Source organism: Trichomycterus rosablanca, chromosome 18 (assembly GCF_030014385.1).
Source record: "Trichomycterus rosablanca isolate fTriRos1 chromosome 18, fTriRos1.hap1, whole genome shotgun sequence".
NCBI lineage: Eukaryota > Metazoa > Chordata > Actinopteri > Siluriformes > Trichomycteridae > Trichomycterus > Trichomycterus rosablanca.
Window position 1 is genome coordinate 19,777,486 of NC_086005.1, and position 20,712 is coordinate 19,798,197.

Genomic DNA, 20,712 nt, shown 5'->3' on the forward strand with positions numbered 1-20,712 from the left:
AATTTAATCAATTTATAATAAATTACCAAAATTTACCAAAAAAGTTTCATAGAAATGTACAAATTATGCCTGAGAGATTATGACATGTTCAGCACTTTTGCATGTAATGACCTAGGCAATGACCCGAAGCCTAAATGTTTTGGAGGGTGAGACAATTCAACAGACAATCAGTAGAACACATTTTGATAAACATGACATAAGCAATTGATAATGCAAAAAACAGCAGACAATCGTACATGACCATTTGCATGAATGTACAAAAGCATTTGCAAAATGTGAAACACAATGAGAAAAGCTATTATGATGTGCACAAGTGACAAGGAGATGTGGAGATTGAATGAACAGTTTTGAGAATTTCAATTCTGATTTGAGAAATGAACCAAATCGACTGAGAAAAACTGTAAAGAAACTACGAAACTACGGTTATCGGTCGTTTCTTTCAGCATCGTGTTGCTTGAACGCCCCTTTATTGTGAATGGCAGCAGATCTGGCCAATCACAGTCCACAGGGGCGCCCCGCTGTGAAAACGTTGTTGATCTTTGAGGAGACGTCAGACTCCTGGCGCAAGCGTACACGAGTGGAGAGAAGATGGTGCTTATTAAGGAATAGTGAGTAAAGTGTTTTAGATGTAACTATTTAGTTAAGTAAGCTTTCTGCTGCCTGCTTTTATAGTAAAACTAGAAGTGTGTTTATTATTAACTACAATTCGTGTATTAGCTGTTTGTATGACTTGGTCTAAAGCTCGGTTCTGCTTGTGAAGAAGGATACCGGCTTTTACAGGCCTGTAGTTTAGCGGCGTTAGCTTAGCATCGTTAGCATGCTAACGTTAGCTTAGCTAGCACGGGAACAGAACTCAGGAAGCTGTGACTGTAGGCGCTAAAAACGCTGGCTCCACCATAAGCTCTGAGCTAAAGATTAACAAGTCTTCACCTCAGAGTAAAAGCCTAATTAGCACAGAATTATACCCGCGCAGCACTTTAAATAGCAATAGAATAGCAATAGACCCATTTTTCAATGGTAAATGTGACTTGAGAACTTTTTTAAACAGTAATAAGTCTGTCAGGCTGTTAGCTTCAGAACCGAAACTTATCTATGTTGCCAAAAATATGTGGACACCTCTGCTAATTGTTGAGTTCAGGTGTTTTAGTCACAACCATTTGTTAGGGGTTGTATTAAATCGATTATATAAAAGCAATGTTTTCGGCTTTGTGGCAAATGCAGTTTCCTGTTCCAACATGACTGTGCACTTGAATTAAAAAGCCAGGTTCATAAATACATGGTTTAATGAGTTTGGTAATACAGTACAGATTCCTGACCTCAACAGCATTGAACACCTTTGGGATGAATTAGAATTATTTGTTTTTAAATAAATGGGCACAGATTCCCACAGACACACTGCATAATCTTGTGGAAAACCTGCCTAGAAAAGGTTTTTGAAAGGAATGTCCAACCAGTTAATGGGCAGGTGTCCATATTTTTCTGTAAGCTTAAAGTGGAGTTAAATGTGTGTCCCCACCTTCCCCACCTTCCCCACCAATCTAGTCGTATCCAGTTACTCAATCATATTTCACCTGTCATCCGGACCAAGGAGGGCTCTAACTTGACACACATGCCCTGTTTGACACGTATGCAGTAGCTGACCACTTCTATTCACCTGCACCAGGCAGGTTTACATGGAGATCTTATCCCCGTCTTTGTGCAGGCCATTGACCAGCCAGCAAGCAGTGGTCGTAATTGCAGCAGTTATGAGGAAGCCCTCTAACCCTCCCTGGACAAGCCCAGCCAGCTAATAGCACAGCTTAGATTCGAACCTGTGGGTTCACAATGTCAGCACCGGTAGGCTAGCCTGTTTTACTGCTGCGCCACCTGAGTGCTCTTCAAGTGGATAACGTACAGATAATGTTTCATTGTATGGAATATTTTTGTTACCGCTACAGTACACGTCTTTCTGATGCATAGCAGCCAGACCAGTTGTCTTTAATGCCGGGATTGGGTCGTTTTTTTGCATTTTAAGCTCTGATTTGTTTAATTCTATTAAGTCAGATTCCGACTCAAAGGCAATATCTACGTCCTTACTCACTGAACACTGAATACATACTATACAAAAAAACCCCACCAATTTGCTAATCTATATACTTCATTTAGACCAAAATGATCGGTGTAATTAGCTTTTCTCATTACATTAACATTCCATGTTAAGAGAGCACTCTTTCAGCTACTCACACCAGAGATGTTCACAAGTCACAAAATACGAGTCCAAGTTAAGTCACGAGTCTTTAGGCTAGAGTCAGTGTCAAGTCACGAGTCAATGTAATATACACAAAACATATATTGGAAATAATATGTAAGTTCAGATAAAAAACAACAGATTAGCGACTGTATTTTGCCGTTTTACTTAGTGCCTTTACTTTCCTAGTCGTTGTGCAAATGAATGTAATTTCCGTAACAAGAAGGTACCAGTTAAAAGCTTCAACTGATACGTTTAGTTTTCATTGCAAAACAAAAGCGCACGATAAATCACGGCACACCGGCCAAAATCCAAAGCACAGCAAAAAAAAAATCTTAGCTTATGTTCTTCCAGATGCTATTAAATGTATAACGGTGTGTTGTCCCATTAGGAATATAATCCGTTATTTTGTAAATGTGTCCTTATAATTAAAAACTTTTCCCGGTTGTGAAGTAAAACACTAACTCGTTAGAAAGCCAATCGAGCGTTTCATTGACACATCATCTGTGTGACGCAAACTGAATAAATGCAAATAACAGCATTTCTTACTAAAAATTTAAATCAGATCAATCAGTCTGAAAGCGGTCTTTCAACCATTAGCGCCAATTCTGTAGGAGCGTTCCATTCACTCCAGTTGTTCCTGTGAAGTGCACTACGTAGGGTATTCCACCATTTGAAGTGAGATTCCAATCCAAAGGTAACGAAAATTTTCAAATGAATTGAACTTCAAACTGTGTAGGGAGCGACGCTTCATCACTACGCCGGAAGCTGGCTGTAACGTTTACCCATTGCGTGCGTTGTGGCTGAAGACGACCGGAGCGTTAATAGAGAGCAGAATATTTATAATAATAATTATATACTGTATATATATAGTCGAGTCTGCAGGCACTTGTTTGGCTTTTGGCCCTTAGTCAATCATGTAAAATTTAATTCACTTTAATTGCTTATTCAAACATTTTAACGAATAGAGTACTTCCTCAAATAATATTAGGCAATGTTGGGCACCTAAGCAAGGAATTTAATCCTCAGTTGTATGCATTGTATCGATCACAATTGTAAGTCGCTTTGGAGAAAAGGCTCTGCTAAAGAGAAGACACATTCTGCTGTGGTGAATTTATTTTAATTACTTAATTCATTATTATCCCATAGATGTTTTATGGAGGAGTGAGGGCTTTGTGCAAGCACTGGAGTTTTTCACATCAAACTTGTCCCCAAAATATAATGTTCGGATGGGCAGGAGTTTTTCCCAGACTGTGCTCAGAGTTGAAAGCATGTCATTCATTGCTTTCATTAGATATTGCTGCAACACTTGAACGTGTACATTGGAAAGTGTATTTTACATGCATTACATTGCTACATAACATTAAAACCACCTTCTTGTTTCTACATTCACTGTCCATTTTATTAGCTCTGCTTCCCATATAGGAGCACTTTATAGTTCTACAATTACTGACTGTAGTCCATCTGTTTCTCTACATACTTTTTTTGCCTGCTTTCACCCTGTTCTACAATGGTCAGGACCCCCACATGACCACCACAGAGCAGGTATTATTTAGGTGGGGGATCATTCTCAGCACTGTTAGTGTGTGTTGTGGTGGTATGAGTGGATATGAGACAGCAGCGCTGCTGGAGTCTTATCCACTCATACCAGCACAACACACACTAACACACCACCATCATGTCAGTGTCACTGCAGTGCTGAGGATGATCCACCATCCAAATAATAACTACTCTGTAATGGTACTGGGAGAGAGTCCTGACCATTGAAGAACAATGAGAAGTGGAGCTGATAAAATGGACAGTGAGTGTAGAAACAAGGAAGTGGTTTTAATGTTATGGCAGTGTACATTATTACACTTTATATTAGAGATGGGACGATCGATCGGCTACGAATCGGTATCGGCCGATTTTTAATCAAAATATGCGATCGGCGATATTTCCTAAAAGTAGCCGATCCGATCGTGTGATATATAAAGACCATGTTAAGTTAACAGCTCAGTGGATTGATCCAGACTTTGAGCTACGAAGCACCAACCATCACATCACCATTCATCAACAATCGTACAGAAACCATGGTGAAAGTTTATTTATTTAATGTAAGAGAGTCACACAAAATGTTCTGTAGTAGCTGGTGTTTATTTAAAACCACGACATTTAATTAATAACAGTAAACACGGAGAGATAACTGAGAAGAGAAACTTACGCTTCACATAAAAACGAATCAACTCATGAATCAATGAATCACTTATAGCGATACTGTGAACTCTGCGTCTCTGTAACTCTGTAACTGCGTCTCTTTTAAAGGCACACACACACGCGCGCACGCGCTGCTCCGGTTTATCTTTACTGTGAGGCTCTTTTTAAGTTTATTTACTGTTAACCCTTCCCCGATCGGAATCGGCTATCGGCCGATGTCCCTGAAAGGAGATCGGAGATCGGAATCGGTGCCAAAAACCCCGATCGGTCCATCTCTACTTTATATAATGAGTAGATTTTACCACTGAGAGTGCCAAATTGAGACTCAACCTCACCTATCCTCAGTGTGTGTGCATGAGTTCTGCTTATATAAGTGTGATGTGTGGCTCTAACCTGAATATGAAACTTAATTTTATTAATTTATATTATTTAAATTATAAACACTCGAACTCTCGTATTAAAATCACGACTGGATGCTGTTTAGCTTCAGTATTGAATCAGACTGCATGCAAACCACTGCACATGTGGTTGTCTGAGTTATTTGTTTATGAAAATGATGTGGATATCTTGCACCATGCGTCAAGGTAAAACTGCTTATCAACTTATAATGACTGTGCTAATGTTGTAAGGAAATTTGTTAATATATTATATATACACACACTCATACAAGACTGTCTAGTTAGTCATTGTATCATTGCATCTTGTTGACACTTGTTGACACTAGGTAATAAATGTAATACAAATATTGTGCTATGGTTTTACATGGTGTAAACATTTGATCATACACATACATTCATTTTATCAGCTCCACTTACCATATAGAAGCACTTTGTAGTTCTACAATTACTGACTGTAGTCCATCTGTTTCTCTACATAATTTTTAATCTGCTATCACCCTGTTCGTCAATGGTCAGGACCCCCACAGGACCACCACAGAGCAGGTATTATTCGGGTGGTGGGTCATTCTCAGCACTGCAGTGACAATGACATGGTGGTGGTGTGTTAGTGTGTGTTGTGCTGGTATGAGTGGATCAGACACAACAGCGCAGCTGGAGTTTTTAAATATCGTGTCCACTCACTGTCCACTCTATTAGACACTCCTACCTAGTTGGTTGACCTAGATGTAAAGTCAGAGACGATCGCTCATCTATTGCTGCTGTTCGAGTTGGTCATCTTGTAGACCTTCATCAGTGGGCACAGGACACTGCCCACGGGGCGCTGTTGGCTGAATATTTTTTGTGGGTGGACTATTCTCAGTCTAGCAGTGACATGAAGTGTTTAAGAACTCCATCAGCGCTGCTGTGTCTGATCCACTCATACCAGCACAACACACACTAACACACCACCACCATGTCAGATGGACTACTGTAAGTAATTGTAGAACTACAAAGTGCTTCTATATGGTAAGTGGAGCTGATCAAATGGACAGTGAGTGTAGAAACAAGGAGGTGGTTTTAATGTTACTAAGTCTAACAATTATTTATTAGAGCAATATATTGAACATGGCAGTAATGTAGAATAGTAAGATGAATGTAATACTGGAGCATGATGCAAAATATCCAAATGAATACACACAGATTCAACATGCAGTCAGACTCCACAGTGATGCAAAACAGCTTCAGTTTGCAATTTTAATGCGCAAGAGCATGGTTCATCCTGGCACTGTACAGACTGCAGTTGTGCTTTCAATAGGAATCAATTGGCAGCTGTTGGAAATGAAGTGCAATGGCATTTTCAACCGATAGCATTAGTCGAACACGACTTCTGTGTGGGTTATTTGTTAACCACTTAATCATTGACACATTGACGAGAGTTAATCATTAAGCAGCCGGAATCAGTAATGATAACTTTCATAGAAACGTGGAGCTATGGAATCTATGGAATCTTAAATAATCTCCACCAGTCTGGTCGCCTTCCTATATTTATATCCGACTTCCTGACAAACAGGCGACAAGAGGCAGGAGTGCCACAACAATGCGTATTGTCAGTAACTCTCTTTAACCTAAAAATCAACAGTGTGGCAAGAACACATTTTACAACCTATATGTTGACCTCTGTGTAGGATACTGAGGGTAGGATACTGAGGGCAAGACACATTTACATGATAGACACCTTTATCACTCTTAACCCTCTCTTATTTGAAAACCTAGCCACATACGGCCACTCGAACTTAGAATTAAACACAGCACGAAATCCGAATCTAAACTCCCCAGTCCAAATCCCAGACACTATAACAGCTTCAACTCTTCTGGGAAGGCTTTCCACAAGGTTTAGGAGTGTGTTTATGGGAATTTTTGACCATTCTTCCAGAAGCGCATTTGTGAGGTCAGGCACTGATGTTGGACGAGAAGGCCTGGCTCGCAGTCTCCGCTCTAATTCATCCCAAAGGTGTTCTACCGGGTTGAGGTGCAGGCCAGTCAAGTTCTTCCACACCAAACTCGCTCATCCATGTCTTTATGGACCTTGCTTTGTGCACTGGTGCACAATTGGAACAGGAAGGGGCCATCCCCAAACTGTTCCCACTAAATTGGGAGCATGAAATTGTCCAAAATCTCCTGGTATGCCGAAGCATTACGAGTTCCTTTCACTGGAACTAAGGGGCCGAGCCCGACTCCTGAAAAACAACCCCGCACCATAATCCCCCCTTCACCAAACTTTACACTTGGCACAATGCAGTCAGACAAGTACCGTTCTCCTGGCAACCGCCAAACCCAGACTCGTCCATCGGATTGCCAGACGGAAAAGCGTGATTCGTCACTCCAGACAACACGTCTCCACTGCTCTAGAGTCCAGTGGTGGCGTGCTTTACACCACTGCATCCGACGCTTTGCATTGCGCTTGGTGATGTAAGGCTTGGATGCAGCTGCTCGGCCATGGAAACCCATTCCATGAAGCTCTCTACGCACCGTTCTTGAGCTAATCTGAAGGCCACATGAAGTTTGGAGGTCTGTAGCGATTGACTCTGACATAGTGCGCAGAGGGCGACCTCTGCGCACTATGCAGCTTAGCATCCGCTGACCCCGCTCTGTCATTTTACATGGCCTACCACTTAGTTCCCAATCACTTCCACTTTGTTATAATACCACTGACAGTTGACTGGAATATTTAGTAGAGAGGAAATTTCACGACTAGACTTGTTGCACAGGTGGCATCCTATCACGGTACCACGCTGGAATTCACTGAGCTCCTGAGAGCGACCCATTCTTTCACTAATGTTTGTAGAAGCAGTCTGCATGTCTAGGTGCTTGGTTTTATACACCTGTGGCCATGGAAGTGATTGGAACACCTGAATTCAATTATTTGAATGGGTGAGTGAATACTTTTGGCAATATAGTGTATGTAAGGTAACTGCTACAACTCAGCTCGATATACTCAGCTGAGGCGCATCCACTGCATCCAAATGGATTTGGGAAACCTCCCAACAAACCAAAGCAGTAATATGCTTTGACTCAATGGTGTGTTTGAAAGCACTGGAAACCCTGTTACCAGACTACCCAACCATATTTAACATCCAGAGGAAAATCCAAGAACTCTCCAAAAACAATTGCAATATATACTTTTACTGGAAACCAGGAAACTGTGGGATCACTGGGAACGAAAAGGCTGACCAGTTAGCCAGGAAAAGAACAGACATCCTGACCACTGAATACAAAATCCCTCCCTCAGACATCAGATCCACCATAGTGTTTATCATACACCCAATGACATAAATACACTGATCAGCCATAACATTAAAACCACCTCCTTGTTTCTACACTCACTGTCCATTTTATCAGCTTCACTTACCATATAGAAGCACTTTGTAGTTCTACAATTACTGACTGTAGTCCATCTATTTCTCTGCATGCTTTGTTAGCCCCCTTTCATGCTGTTCTTTAATGGTCAGGACCCCCACAGAGCAGGTAATATTTAGGTGGTGGATCATTCTCAGCACTGCAGTAACACTGACATGGTGGTGGTGTGTTAGTGTGTGTTGTGCTGGTATGAGTGGATCAGACACAGCAGTACTGATGGAGTTTTTAAACACCTCAGTGTCACTGCTAGACTGAGAATAGTCCACCAACCAAAAACATCCAGCCAACAGTGCCCCATGGGTAGCGTCCTATGACCACTGATGAAGGTCTACAAGATGACCAACTCAAACAGCAGCAATAAATGAGCGATCGTCTCTGACTTTACATCTACAAGGTGGACCAACTAGGTAAGAGTGGACAGTGAGTGGACACGGTATGTAAAAACTCCAGCAGCGCTGCTGTGTCTGATCCACTCATACCAGCACAACACACACTAACACACCACCACTGTGTCATTGTCACTGCAGTGCATAATAGCATAATAGCATAATAGCATAATACGTACTCTGTAGTGGTCCTGGGAGAGTCCTGACCATTGAAGAACAGGGTGAAAGGGGGCTAACAAATCATGTAGAGAAATAAATGGACCACAGTCAGTAATTGTAGAACTACGAAGTTCTTCTGTGTGGTAAGTGGAGCTGATAAAATGGACAGTGAGTGTAGAAACAAGGAGGTGGTTTTAATGTTCTGTCTGTCTGTCTATCAATGCAGCGATTCCATTTACTTTATTAACCTTGTCATGCCTGATGCTGACACTACTTTGTTTTCTTTTTTTTTTCTTTTGTACAGCCGTGTGGTCTTGCCATGCTCGGTAGAAGAGGTGAGTGCTTTGAACTCGCATTTGACATCTTGTTATCTTTAGTAATGTCAGAACGGACTGATAAAATGCTGTAACAGCTTGTACTATTTGATGAACCACTTGCACTCTCCGAAAACACTTTTTCTTTTAGTCGACACACAGGGATCAGGTCACATTTCCACAAATCCATTCATAAAAAATGAAATGATTAAACCTTAATCAGAGATTTGTCTTATCTCCGCAGTACCAAGTGGGCCAGCTTTTTTCTGTTGCTGAAGCCAGCAAAAATGAAACCGGAGGTGGGGAAGGCATTGAAGTGCTGAAAAATGAACCATATGAAAAGGAGGGGGAAAAAGGACAATACACACACAAGATTTACCACTTAAAGAGGTAAATGCAATAAAAATACAAAACAATTTTCGAACAGATGTTTCTTACATTTCTTCTCGACGTTTTGTTACGTTACAGACTCATTCTATAATAGATTTGAGTTATTTTTTTTGCCTCAAACATCTACACACAATCATCAATAATTACGAAGTGAAAACAGGGTTCAGTAAATATGCAATTTTATTTTACTGACAAAAATGGTTTATTTAGGGGTTACATATCTGTACACACCTTTAGCCTTATACTTGCTTGATGCACCTTTGGCAGCAATTACAGCTTTAAGGCATCTTGGGAAAGAAGCTATGAGCTTGGCACACTTGTTTCTGGACATTTTTGCCCATTCCTCTTGGCATATCCTTGCAAGCTCTGTCAGGTTACATGGGGAACGTCGGTACACAACCATGTTCAGCTCCTTCCACAGATGTTCGATTGGATTCAGGTCTGGGTTCTGGCTGGGTCACTCAAGAACATTCACAGACTTTCTCTGAAGCCACTCCTTTGTTCTCTTGGCTGTGTGCTTCGGGTCGTTGTCATGTCGGAAGGTAAACCTTCACCCCAGTCTGAGGTCCAGAGTGCTCTGGAGCAGGTTTTCTTCAAGGATCTCGGTGTACTTAGCTGCATTCATGTTTCCCTCTATCAGGACTAGTCGCCCCGGTCCCTCTGCTGAAAAACATCCCCACATCATGATGCTGCCACCGCCATGCTTTACTGTAAGGATGGCATTAGCCAGGTGATGGGTGATGCCTGGTTTTCTCCAGATGTGACGCTTGGTATTCAGGCCAGAAAGTTCAGTTTTGGTTTCATCAGACCAGAGAATCTTGTTTCTCATGGATTGAGAGTCCTCTTGGTGCCTTATGTCAAACTCCAAGTGGGCTGTCATGTGCATTTTATTAAGGAGTGGCTTCCGTCTGGCCATACCACAAAGGCGTGATTTGTGGAGTGCTGCCTAGATGGTTGATCTTCTGATAGGTTCTCCCATCTCCACAAGGATACACTGGAGCTCTGTCAGAGTGACCCTCGGGTTCCTGCTCACCTCCCTGACCAGGGCCCGTCTTCCCTGATCGCTCAGTTTGGCCGGGCGGCCAGGTCTAGGAAGATTTTTGGTGGTTCCAAACTTCTACCATTTATGAATGATGGTGGCCACTGTGCTCTTTGGGACCTGTAACGCTGCAGCAATTGTTCTGTACCCTTCTTCAGATCTATGCCTTGACACAATCCTGTTTCTGAGGTCTGCAGATATTTCCTTTGACCCCATGGCTTGGAGTTTGCTCTGATATGCACTGTCAACTGTGGGACCTTAGCCAACACCCTAAATCTCGCACTCCTAGTTGGCATCGCAACAGCAAAAATGCATTCACGGCACCCAGGTGGTGCAGCGGGACATTCCGCTAGCACACCAGCACCGAGATTCTGAACTCCTCGGTTGGAAACTCGGCTGGGCGCCATCTAGCGGGCATAATTGGTTGGCAGTGCCTGCAGCAGATGCTAATTGTGGTAGCCTAGTGGGTAGAGCTTTGGGCTGTTGACTGAAAGGTTGAGAGTTTGAATCCCAGCTCTGCCATACAGCCACTGTTGGGCCCTTGAGCAAGGCGCTTAACCTCCCTGCTCCAGGGGCGCCGTACGATGGCTGACCATGATATATTGATGTTGATATACTTTATTTGTCATATATACATATACATTTGTACAGTACAATGAAATTCTTTCTTCGCATATCCCAGCTTGTTTGAAAGCTGGGGTCAGAGCGCAGGGTCAGCCATCTAGACGTACGGCGCCCCTGGAGCAGACAGGGTTAAGGACCTTGCTCAAGGACCCAACAGTGGCGGCATAGCAGCGCCTGGATTTGAACCGCCAATCTTCTGGTTGATAACCAAAAGCTTAATCCACTAGGCTACCTGCGCTCTGACCCCAGCTTCCAAACAAACTGTACATGTGTATATGTATATATGACAGATAAAAGCGTTCTGTCATTGGCCACTGTATCTGCAGGGTGGGGACCGGACTATGTGTGGGTGGGTGGGTCTTCATACGCTGTGTAAGGACCCTTATTGGTGGAAGAGACGCCTGTGCAGAATGCAGGGGTGAGAAGAGGAGGGCTGTGCACGTGTCAGAAGAGGCGTGTACAGCCACGTGCTCTCCTCGGATGCAATTGGGTATCCCTCAGCAGTGGAGGACAAATTGAGTGCGCTAAATCAGGAGGACAATGGGGAGAAAATGCATGGCATTTAGTGGACACTAAACACAGTGCAAATAATTATGTATTAAGGGCCTTGTCTAGTGGCCCAATGGTGGCACCTTGGTGATGGCAGGGCTTGAATGGCATAGTACCTTGATCTAGACTGCACTAAATAACATAATTACCAGTCTGAAACCTGCTTTGTCAGATTTTTTAGAATCAAATTATGGCCCTATGGTCTGATTTTAGTATATTCCCTCAATTATTGTCGCTTCGGGGGCACAGCGGCCCAATACAGCTGGGATCCGGGGTACAACTCCCCTGTGTTGCTATTTGTCAGTCGTAGAGCTATACTGATCAGCCATAACATTAAAACCACCTCCTGGTTTCTACACTTGCTGTCCATTTTATCAGCTCCACTTACCGTATAGAAGCACTTTGTAGTTCTACAATTACTGACTGTAGTCCATCTGTTTCTCTACATACTTTTTAGCCTGCTTTCACCCTGTTCTTCAATGGTCCACTACACCAGGACCACTACAGAGCAGGTATTATTTAGGTGGTGGATCATTCTCAGGACTGCAGTGACAATGACATGGTGGTGGTGTGTTAGTGTGTGTTGTGCTGGTATGAATGGATCAGACACAGCAGTGCTGCTGGAGTTTTTAAATACCGTGTCCACTCACTGTCCACTCCTACCTAGTTGGTCCACCTTGTAGATGTAAAGTCAGAGACGATCGCTCATCTATTGCTGCTGTTTGAGTTGGTCATCTTCTAGACCTTCATCAGTGGTTACAGGACGTTTTTGGTTGGTGGACTATTTTCAGTCCAGCAGTGACACTGAGGTGTTTAAAAACTCCCATCAGTGCTGCTGTGTCTGATCCACTCATACCAGCACAACACACACTAACACACCACCACCATGTCAGTGTCACTGCAGTCCTGAGAATGATCCACCACCTAAATAATACCAGCTCTGTGGTGGTCCTGTAGGGGTCCTGACCATTGAAGAACAGGGTGAATGCTTCTATGTTGTAAGTGGAGCTGATAAAATGGACGGTGAGTGTAGAAACAAGAAGGTGGTCATATACTGTATATATATATATGACGTGACTCTGTGTAAATACCTAGTGGATCAGTTATAGTGGCATTTTCATAAAAGCAGCATTTTCAGTAAGCTCTAACACTTGGAAATGAATTAGCAAGGGCTTCTTTTCTTACTCATTTATGTTTCATGCATATGCAGTGATGTGCTCATTTGAATTTCAGTGCAGAAGTAGGAAACATTGTGAGTGAGCTATCAGAGAGATGTAGAAAAGTGCTGACTGAGATGATGTAGGTGAACATTCATCATGTATCTGTTCCAGTTTAATTATAATGCTGTATTGATGTCAGAGTGAAATTATTCTTGTACTGTTAGTGTGAAATAGTTTGTTTTCAGTCTTTTAGAAGATTTATAAGCACCAGAGTTTTTTTTTAAACCAGATTAAATGCTGAAACAAGCCAATAGAAACATGATATAAACCTAAACACTAGGACCACCCATCTGAAAAGCTTTGAAAAAGCATCAAAACAGCTTTGAACCACCGACACACAGACTCCACAAGTCGCCCAAAGGAGTCATTTGGTATCTGAGACATCACTTATTAATGTTTCACTGTGAACTCATTTGCTGTGTCTAAATAGTCAGCTAACATAGAGAGACACAGAGTATTATCTAAAACGGCATATTGGTAGGAATGTGTAGGGCCCAAGATGGGCCCATTTCTTTTATTTTTTCTGGAGTCCTCCTGCTTTATCGCCCAGTCTAGTCATTTACAGTTTCTGCTACTTGCACAACCCTTGATCAGGTAGACCCGTATCACCACACAACCCCTAATCGCTTTTTAACCTCTGCTGGTGTTGGCTTCCAAGTCGGAACCATAAGGCGTACGGAGAACCACGCTAACTATGTGACTCCGCACCAGTCTTCATCAGAGCCACTGACCTCGCTTGAAGTCTACACAAAACACAACTGGACAGGGTTTCATCCCTCTGTTGCTGGGTCTCTGTACATGATACATACACTGATCAGCCATAACATTAAAACCACCTTCTTGTTTCTACACTTACTGTCCATTTTATCAGCTCCACTTATCATATAGGAGCACTTTGTAGTTCTACAATTACTAACTGTAGTCCATCTGCTTCTCTGCATGCTTTGTTAGCCCTTTTTCATGCTGTTCCTTAATGGTCAGGACCACTACAGAGCAGGTATTATTTGGGTGGTGGGTCATTCTCAGCACTGCAGTGACACTGACATGGTGGTGCAGCATGTGGTTTTGCATCGTCTTGTTGAAAAATGCATGGACGTCCCTGGAAAAGATGACGTCTTGAAGGCAGCATATGTTGCTCTAAGATCTTAATGTACTTTTCTGCATTAATGCTGCCATCACAGAAGTGTAAATGACCTTTGCCAAGGGCACTGACGCAGCCCCATACCATGACAGACCCTGGCTTTTGGACTTGTTCCTGATAACAGTCTGGATGGTCCTTTTCGTCTTTGGTCCGGAGCACACGCCATCCATTTTTTTCCAAAAAAGACCTGGAATGCTGATTCATCTGACCACAATACACATTTCCACTGTGTGATGGTCCATCCTAGATGCCTCCGAGCCCAGAGAAGTCGACGCCGCTTCTGGACATGGTTAACATAAGGCCTCTTTTTTTTACACAGTAAAGTTTTGAGTGGCATTTGTTCATGTAACTCTGTATTGTAGTGCTTGATAAAGGTTTGCCAAAGTAATCCCTCACCCATGTGGTTATATCAGCTATTGTTGAGTGGCGGTTCTTGATACAGTGTTGTCTGTGATTGAAGATCACAGGCGTTCAGCTTAAGCTTGCACCCTTGGCCTTTACGCACTGAAATTCCTCCCGATTCCTTGAATCGTTTAATGATATTTTGCACTGTAGAGGTACATTGTTTTTAAACATTTCAATCAATTTTTTCAATCATATAGGAGCACTTTGTAGTTCTACAATTACTAACTGTAGTCCATCTGCTTCTCTGCATGCTTTGTTAGCCCTTTTTCATGCTGTTCCTTAATGGTCAGGACCACTACAGAGCAGGTATTATTTGGGTGGTGGGTCATTCTCAGCACTGCAGTGACACTGACATGGTGGTGGTGTGTTAGTGTGTGTGTTGTGCTGGTATGAGTGGATAAGACACAGCGATGCTGATGGAGTTTTTAAACACCTGTGTCACTACTGGACTGAGAATAGTCCACCAACATATAAAACATCCAGCCAACAGCTCCCCGTGGGCAGCATCCTGTGACCACTGATGAAGGTCTACAAGATGACCAACTCAAACAGCAGCAATAGATGAGCGATCGTCTCTGACTTTACATCTACAAGGTGGACCAACTAGGTAGGAGGGTCTAATAGAGTGGACAGTGAGTGGACAGTGTGTCTGATCCACTCATACCAGCACAACACACACTAACACACCACCACCATGTCAGTGTCACTGCAGTACTGAGAATAATCCAGCACCCAAATAATACCTGCTCTGTGGTGGTCCTGATTATTGAAGAACAGGGTGAAAGCAGGCTAAAAAGGTATGTAGAGAAACAGATGGACTACAGTCAGTAATTGTAGAACTACAAAGTGCTTCTATATGGTAAGTGGAGCTGATAAAATGAACAGTGTGCTTCCAAACATTGGAAGTTTTAAACAGCATACGTCTTTTGCAACAAGTAATGACTCTCTGTCAGCTCCTGCTGGGTTGATTCATTAGGTTGTGTGACAGTAAAATGAGAAACTCTTGTAATTAAGAAGTTATACATTCTGACGCTGTACTTTGTTTTTCCACAGTAAAGTGCCTGGCTTTGTGAAGATGATCGCACCCGAGGGGGCTCTAGTTTTTCATGAAAAAGCCTGGAATGCTTACCCATACTGTCGTACCAGTAAGTTTTGCCCCAAGCCAAACACACGTATTCATCATTCAGTCAGACTTGTGTTAAATTCAAATCACTCAAATCATTTAACCCTAAGTTAAAGTTCAAAGGTTTTTTGGTGTGAGGCGGTCAATTCTAGTGCTTTATTTCTAGACTGTTTGATATGAAATATCGTGCATACTAATAACTCATATTTAATTTGTATTTCTTCACTCTCCCACATTTCATGCTTGCTGCCTTATTTGTGCCGCCTCTCTTGCTGCATTCAGTCGTGACGGTAAGTAGTGATAAGATTTCATTTATGTACTGTTTTTATGCCTCTCTTTATTGTTAACTTCAAATGTTTCAGCCACGTTTAGAGCTGACAAGGCATAACATTATGACCACTGACAGGGGAAGTGAATAACACTGATTATCTCATCATCACGGCACCTGTTCTTTATATTTGGTGGGGTATATTAGGCAGCAAGGGAATATTTTATCCTCAAAGTTGAAAATGGGCAAGCGTAAGGATTTGAGAGAGTTTGACAAGGGCGAAATTGTGATGGCTAGACGACTGGGTCAGAGCATCTCCAAAACTGCAGCTCTTGTGGGGTGTTCCCGATCTGCAGTGGTCAGTATCTATCAAAAGTAGTCCAATTAAGGAACGGTGGTAAACCGGCGACAGGGTCATGGGCGGCCAAGGCTCATTGATGCACGTGGGGAGCGAAGGCTGGCCCGTGATCCAACAGACGAGCTACTGTAGCTCAAATTGCTAAAGAAGTTAATTCTGGTTCTGATAGAAAGGTGTCAGAATACACAGTGCATCACAGTTTGTTGCGTATGGGGCTGCATAGCCGCAGACCAGTCAGGGTGCCCATGCTGACCCCTGTCCACCGCCGAAAGCTCCAACAATGGGCACGTGAGCATCGGAACTGGACCACGGAGCAATGGAAGAAGGCGGCCTGGTCTGATAAATCACGTGTTCTTTTACATCACATGGATGGGGAACACATGGCACCAGGATGCACTATGGGAAGAAGGCAAGCCGGCGGAGGCAGTGTGATGCTTCAGGCAATGTTCTGCTGGGAAACCTTGGGTCCTGCCATCCATGTGGATGTTACTGTGACACGTACCACTTATCTAAGCATTGCTGCAGACCATGTACACCCTTTCATGGAAACGGTATTCCCTGATGGCTGTGGCCTCTTTCAGCAGGATAATGCGCCCTGCCACTAAGTACAAATGCTTCAAGAATGGTTTGAGGAGCACAACGACGAGTTTGAGGTGTTGACTTGGCCTCCAAATTCCCCAGATTTCAATCCAATCGAGCATCTGTGGGATGTGCTGGACAATCAAGTCCGATCCATGGAGGCCCCACCTCACAACTTACAGGAGTTCAAGGATCTGCTGCTAACATCTTGGTGGTCATAATGTTATGCCTGTTTATCGGTGTAAAATATAAAAGCTTCCGACATTGTGACAGCAGTTTGGAGTAGACCTATTTTCTGTTCCTGTCCACAAAGTAAGGGCCATTTAAGACATGGTTTAACAAGTCCAGTGAGCTCTGACCTCAATTCCACTGAACACCTTCGTGATGAATTGGCGCGTCAATTGCAGACCAGACCACCTTGTCCAACATCATTACCTGACCTGACGAATGACCTTTGTTACCAAATGGGCTCAAATTCTCACAGAAAAACCTTAAAATCTTGTGGAAAGCTTTAACATAAGACAGTAGTTGACAGTGGTTAGAGTATGGACAAGCCAAAAACGTCATGGTATTTTTCATGTCTCACGTTTTCATGTCTCACCATAACCTAACACTCCTTGCTTTTGCAGAATGAATACATGAAGGATGACTTCATGATCAAAATTGAAACATTTCACAAACCGGATTTGGGCTCTGCAGAAAATGTAAGTGCTGTTACAATCTGACATGTCTAGTATTATTACAACCCCAAATCAGTTTTGGACAGTATGGAAAATTCCAATAATAAAACAACACTTACATTTACTTTGACTTTTATTTGATTGCAGACAGGATGAACCTGAGATATTTCATGTTTTATGTGCTCAACTTCATTTCATTTATTAATAAACATCCATTTCTGCATTTCAGGCCTGCAACACATTCCAAGCATTTACCACTTTGTAATGTTGCCATTTCTTTTCACCACACTTAAAAGACGTTTTGGCACCGAGGATACCAAGTGATTTAGTGTTTCAGCTTTTATTTTGTCCCATTCTTCCTGCAAACACGTCTTAAGATGTGCAGCAGTACTTGTAAATTCTCCACACATTCTCTATTGGGGACAGGTCAGGACTGCAGGCAGGCCAGTCCAGTACCCGTACCCTCTTCTTCCACAGCCATGCCTTTGTAATGTGTGCAGCATGTGGTTTTGCATCGTCTTGTTGAAAAATGCATGGACGTCCCTGGAAAAGATGACGTCTTGAAGGCAGCATATGTTGCTCTAAGATCTTAATGTACTTTTCTGCATTAATGCTGCCATCACAGAAGTGTAAATGACCTTTGCCAAGGGCACTGACGCAGCCCCATACCATGACAGACCCTGGCTTTTGGACTTGTTCCTGATAACAGTCTGGATGGTCCTTTTCGTCTTTGGTCCGGAGCACACGCCATCCATTTTTTTCCAAAAAAGACCTGGAATGCTGATTCATCTGACCACAATACACATTTCCACTGTGTGATGGTCCATCCTAGATGCCTCCGAGCCCAGAGAAGTCGACGCCGCTTCTGGACATGGTTAACATAAGGCCTCTTTTTTTTACACAGTAAAGTTTTGAGTGGCATTTGTTCATGTAACTCTGTATTGTAGTGCTTGATAAAGGTTTGCCAAAGTAATCCCTCACCCATGTGGTTATATCAGCTATTGTTGAGTGGCGGTTCTTGATACAGTGTTGTCTGTGATTGAAGATCACAGGCGTTCAGCTTAAGCTTGCACCCTTGGCCTTTACGCACTGAAATTCCTCCCGATTCCTTGAATCGTTTAATGATATTTTGCACTGTAGAGGTACATTGTTTTTAAACATTTCAATCATTTTTTCTTGCCATCTTTGCTCATGCTGTTTTTGTACCAAAACATGAGTACAATCCACTGTTGACATCACCTGTTTGGAATCACATCATTAATTAGGTTTTTCACCTCATTACTAGCCCTAAATTGTCCTTGTCCCAACTTTTTTTGGAATGAGTTGCAGGCCTGAAATGCAGGAATGGATTCATATTAACAAATGAAATTAAGTTGAGCCGACAAAAAATGAAATATCTCTGGTTCAATCTGTCTGCATTGAAATAAGTCACAGTAAATGTAAGGAACACTGCATTTTTCATACTGTCCCAACTTTTTCTGATTTGGGGTTGTAATATTATGTATTTTTCATGGACAGATTAGTTAATGTCTCTGGATTTGAACATTCCTGCGTTCTTTATTTTATATCTAGGTACATAATTTGGACCCTGAAACGTGGAAAACCGTCGAGGTGGTGCCCATCGATATAGCAGAGAAATCACAAGTGGAGCCTGCGGTGAGTTTTGAATTTAGAGATTCTTCTTTTAACTTTTCAGTGTACAGTGTGGTGAAAGTGCTAGTGTCCTCTTTATTTCCTCATTTTTGCCTCACACTTAATGGTTTCAAATTCTAATCCAAAACAGAGGAAAATGTTTAAATGATCGTTTTACTTCATGAAGTGGCGCTAGGGTGGTGAAGCAGTAAAGTACGCTAGACCACTATCGCTGAGATCTCAGTGCTGCTATCGGCCGGTTGGCATCTATACAGTCATGGTTTGTTATTGTCTGAGTGGGGGCTGACTGAAGCAGCCTAGTCACTGGGAGGTGGACTTGTCAGTGTGCCCTCAGTGCCGGTCCCAGGCTCAGTTTAAAAATAGGAGGGTTGCTATAGAAAGGGCATCTGGCACGCACATATCTCACCCATTTAAAAAACTTAAACAATCATAACTGAAGAACAGTCGTCCATATCACCGTAGAGGCATTTTAGGCAAGGCAAGTTTATTTGTATAGCACCTTTCATACACAGTGGCAATTCAAAGTGCTTTACATAAGGAAAAATTAAAAGCATTAAAACATTCCTGAGATCTAGAACCTCAGAAAGACTTCTTGCAAACATTTAGTTACAATTAAGAACATGAAAAACGATTAAGAGCATGAAAAACACAAAGATATATGGTAAAATGAGGTTAATAGCAAAAATTTTGAGCTCAATCATAGGCTCAATCAAAGTTTTTAACCTGGATTTAAAGATTTCTACATTTAAGGAACATCTAATATCTCCTGGCAGTCTGTTCCAGTTATATGCAGCCCAACAGCTAAATGCTGCTTCACCATGTTTAGTTTGGACTCTGGGCTCAACTAGCTGACCTGAGTCCATCGATCTAAGAGATCTACTGGGTTTATATTCTCTAAACATTTCTGAGATGTATTCTGGGCCGAATCCATTCAGTGATTTATAGACCAGTAGCAGCACTTTAAATTCTATCCTGTAACTAATCGGAAGCCAGTGTAGAGATTTTAGAACTGGAGTGATGTGCTCAGTTCTCTTCGTCTTAGTTGAAACTCTAGCAGCAGCGTTCTGAATGAGCTGTAACTGTTTAATGGTCTTTTTGGCCTACTCTTTGACTAGGCCATGGCAGAACCCACATATTTGAGCCCATCATAAATTGGCATGCTCCTGTGTTCATGATCATTGTGTTGTTTTGTAACAACAGTTTTGCTTAAGCTTTAGATCTTGAACTGATGACTTTAGGATTTTTGGTAGAGAGTAGAAGTCATGGTAGTCACTAAGCAGAAAAGCACCTCCAATATTACACTACCAGCATGTTTGACTGTTCATAAGATTTTTAAATGTGCAAGACCGATGTAACCTGCCCTCCAAAAAGTTCCAGCCTCAGTCAGTCTAAAGAAAGGCTTGCGGTCATCAAGGCATTGTCTTGATTAGCAGCAGGTTTTGCCATGCAACTCTGCTAAAGATGCCATTCTCGTCCAGTCTCTTTCTACCAGTGGAGTTATGAACACTGACCTTTTCAGATTTTTTTAAACATTGTGACAGTTATGTAAAAACAGAAGCCAAACTTGGTTGGATATGTATTTACTATATATGCTACTTAAATTGCAT

The 20,712-nt window shown here is 42.3% G+C and overlaps 1 protein-coding gene across 1 annotated transcript in view; it reads left to right on the plus strand.

The window, feature by feature from the left end:
- Positions 1–563: 563 nt before the first annotated feature.
- Positions 564–20,712, plus strand: part of pitpnb (phosphatidylinositol transfer protein, beta) — a 39,467-nt gene continuing 19,318 nt past the window's right edge. Inside the window, exons 1-7 of the mRNA XM_063013682.1 lie at positions 564–608; positions 9,067–9,097; positions 9,321–9,466; positions 15,498–15,589; positions 15,850–15,857; positions 17,402–17,476; positions 19,025–19,108. Coding sequence (XP_062869752.1) covers positions 589–608; positions 9,067–9,097; positions 9,321–9,466; positions 15,498–15,589; positions 15,850–15,857; positions 17,402–17,476; positions 19,025–19,108 — 456 coding nt within the window. The 5' untranslated portion in view covers positions 564–588. The remainder of the gene's footprint in view (positions 609–9,066; positions 9,098–9,320; positions 9,467–15,497; positions 15,590–15,849; positions 15,858–17,401; positions 17,477–19,024; positions 19,109–20,712) is intronic.